This window comes from Gavialis gangeticus, unplaced genomic scaffold (genome assembly GCF_001723915.1).
Source record: "Gavialis gangeticus isolate Ggan-Ray unplaced genomic scaffold, GavGan_comp1, whole genome shotgun sequence".
NCBI classification, from domain to species: domain Eukaryota; kingdom Metazoa; phylum Chordata; order Crocodylia; family Gavialidae; genus Gavialis; species Gavialis gangeticus.
The window spans coordinates 100,706,041-100,708,497 of NW_017729022.1; the positions used below are offsets into that span (position 1 = coordinate 100,706,041).

Genomic DNA, 2,457 nt, shown 5'->3' on the forward strand with positions numbered 1-2,457 from the left:
CAAGTCTGCAGTTTCCTGCCCCCAACAGCAGGCAGCTGCAGCAAAAGCAGCCAGCTCCCGCATTGCTGCTGCCTGCTTCAGTGGGGCTGGGGCCAGCTCCTGGCTCCCCTCGCAGCCCTGCCCATGCCCCGAGTCATGACCCACAACCCCCCAGCCCCGCCAGAGGGGCCCCACTTGCAAGCCCCTTACCTCACAGGCTCCAGGAGCAAAGTGAAGCTGAGCTGAGCTGAGCTGAACTGTGGCTGACTGAGCGCCTCAGGTACCACCCTTTCTCTTCCCCCTCCCACCTCCCCTCTGGGGAGGCCTGGGTGTTTCCCGCCCTGTTTGCAAACAGTTCTTGCATGCTGGAGCTCAACCAGCCTGCAGAGCTCTTTGCAAAAGAAGGGAATCCACAGGTTTCTCTGATAAAATGGGGAAACCCATGGTTTTCTCTGTTTTTCCTTGGGAAACGGAAAACCCGGATCCCTGCTGATCAGAGATAATGCATAAAATAACTAACATATGCATAAAATTATAAAGCCTTTTAACAAAGAATTTATGTGACTTGACTTGCCTTCTGTTGCTGCCAAATCCCATGCCAAGTCTTTCTATCTCATATTTCTTTTTACCAGTCAGATTTAATTTTTCATCTTTCCTTTGAATTTCAAGATCCTTGTAGGTCAATCGTAAAGATAATACTCTAAAATGAAACAAATATATAACAAATGTATAACAAATGTAAATCATTAGCCCTCAATCCAAGTATAATTGGCAGAAAAGCAAAAATACATGTAACATCTAAAATACTGTATTAAAGCCAAGCTAAAAGATACAAGAATTGGCCTTGACATTTTGTCAGTTATTTTACATACTCAAACTTTTTCTGGGAAGAAAAGAAAGAAGAGGACTAATCCAGAGGCCAGCAGGGCCCAGCTTTATTTAATACCTCCCTCTTTAGCCCTGGACCAAACGCACTACTACTTTTCTAAGAATATTAGCATGCAAAGTTTTAAGCATCCAAATTCGCAGGCTTGATCACAGTCAGCAAAGAATTTAACACAATCTCAAAATTTAACATAATACATACAGCTATGTATAAAGCTGCATTTTCCAGTCAGCTGCATCTGACTGATCACTTTTATATTGATGCATTCTTGGAAAGAAATTTTTCCCCTTTCAGTTGAACTGATAAAGTCAAGAGCTTTTAGCCTTTGCTTCAGCAGTGTAGGTTTAGAGGAGTAATAACAGGAATTTCAATATTAGCATGTACTAGAGGAATGTTTTGTCTGTCACTACTTGTAGCCAATGTCAATCTCTGATAAAAGTTAAACGAAAAATAAAAAGAGGTAAAACAGACCTAGGATATAGCTGGCAGGTATAGCTTGTGCCATAAATAAAAGGCTAGATCTGAAGTCTCTGCAGACTAAGTTCCCCCTAAGGTTTCTCTACCCACTTCATTACAAGTGAGGAAAATGAGAATTCAAAAGCTGTTCGTATAAGCATAAAAAGGTCTACTACGGATTATAAATATACATCAGGAACCTTCATAGTTGGTAGGGTCAGAAGGGACCCGAGCAGATCACCAAGTCCAACCCCCTGCCATAGGCAGGAAAGAATGCTGGAATCAAACGACTCCGGCTAGGTGATTATCTAGCCTCCTTCTGAAGACCCCCAGGGTAGGAGCGAGCACCACTTCCCTCAGAAGTTGGTACCAAATCCTAGCCACCCTGACTGTAAAGTAGTGCCTCCTGATATCTAGCCTGAATCTACTCTCAGTCAACTTATGACCGTTATTCCTTGTTACTCCCGGCAGTGCTCAGGGGAACAGGGACTCTCCCATAGCCTGCTGGTCTCCCCTGGCCAGCCTGTAGACAGCCACCAGATCCCCTCTCAGCCTTCTCTTGTGGAGGCTGAACAAGTTCAGGTCCCATAGCTTCCCCTCGTAAGGGCCTGCCTTGCTGCCCCCTGATCATGTGAGTGGCCCTCCCCTGGACCCTCTCGATGCTGGCCACATCCCTCCTGAAGTGCAGCGCCCAGAACTGGTCACAGTACTCTACCTGCAGCCTGACCAGTGTCGCATAGAGGGGGAGGATCACCTCCTTGGACCTGCTCGTGATGCATCTACAGATGCATGCCAAGGTGCGGTTAGCCTTCCTGACCACGTCCTCACATTGGCGGCCCATGTTCATCATGGAATCAATAATGACTCCAAGATCCTTTTCTGCTTCTGGGCTAATGAGAAGAGTTCCCCAGCCTGTAGGTATGCTGCTGGTTCCCCAGGTGCAATAGCTTGCACTTGTCAGTATTGAAACCCATCCTGTTCTCATCTGCCCACCCCTGTAACCTGTCCAGATCTAGTTACAGTCTTTCCCTCTCCTCTAGCGTGCCCACTTCTACCTACATCTTAGTGTCATCCGCAAATTTGAACAAGGTACTTTTCACCCCCTCATCCAAGTTGCTGATGAAGATGTTGAACAG

General features: G+C 46.3%; 1 protein-coding gene across 3 annotated transcripts in view; it reads right to left on the reverse strand.

Annotated features, from left to right (window-relative positions):
• ARFGAP3 (ADP ribosylation factor GTPase activating protein 3) overlaps positions 1–2,457 on the reverse strand; it is a 92,646-nt gene that overhangs the window by 20,174 nt on the left and 70,015 nt on the right. For 2 of the 3 annotated variants that reach the window (XM_019515727.1, XM_019515724.1), the window contains one exon: positions 554–679. The exons of the other annotated variant lie outside the window; for it this stretch is intronic. In XM_019515727.1, coding sequence (XP_019371272.1) covers positions 554–679 — 126 coding nt within the window. The remainder of the gene's footprint in view (positions 1–553; positions 680–2,457) is intronic. 3 annotated transcript variants of the gene reach the window in all.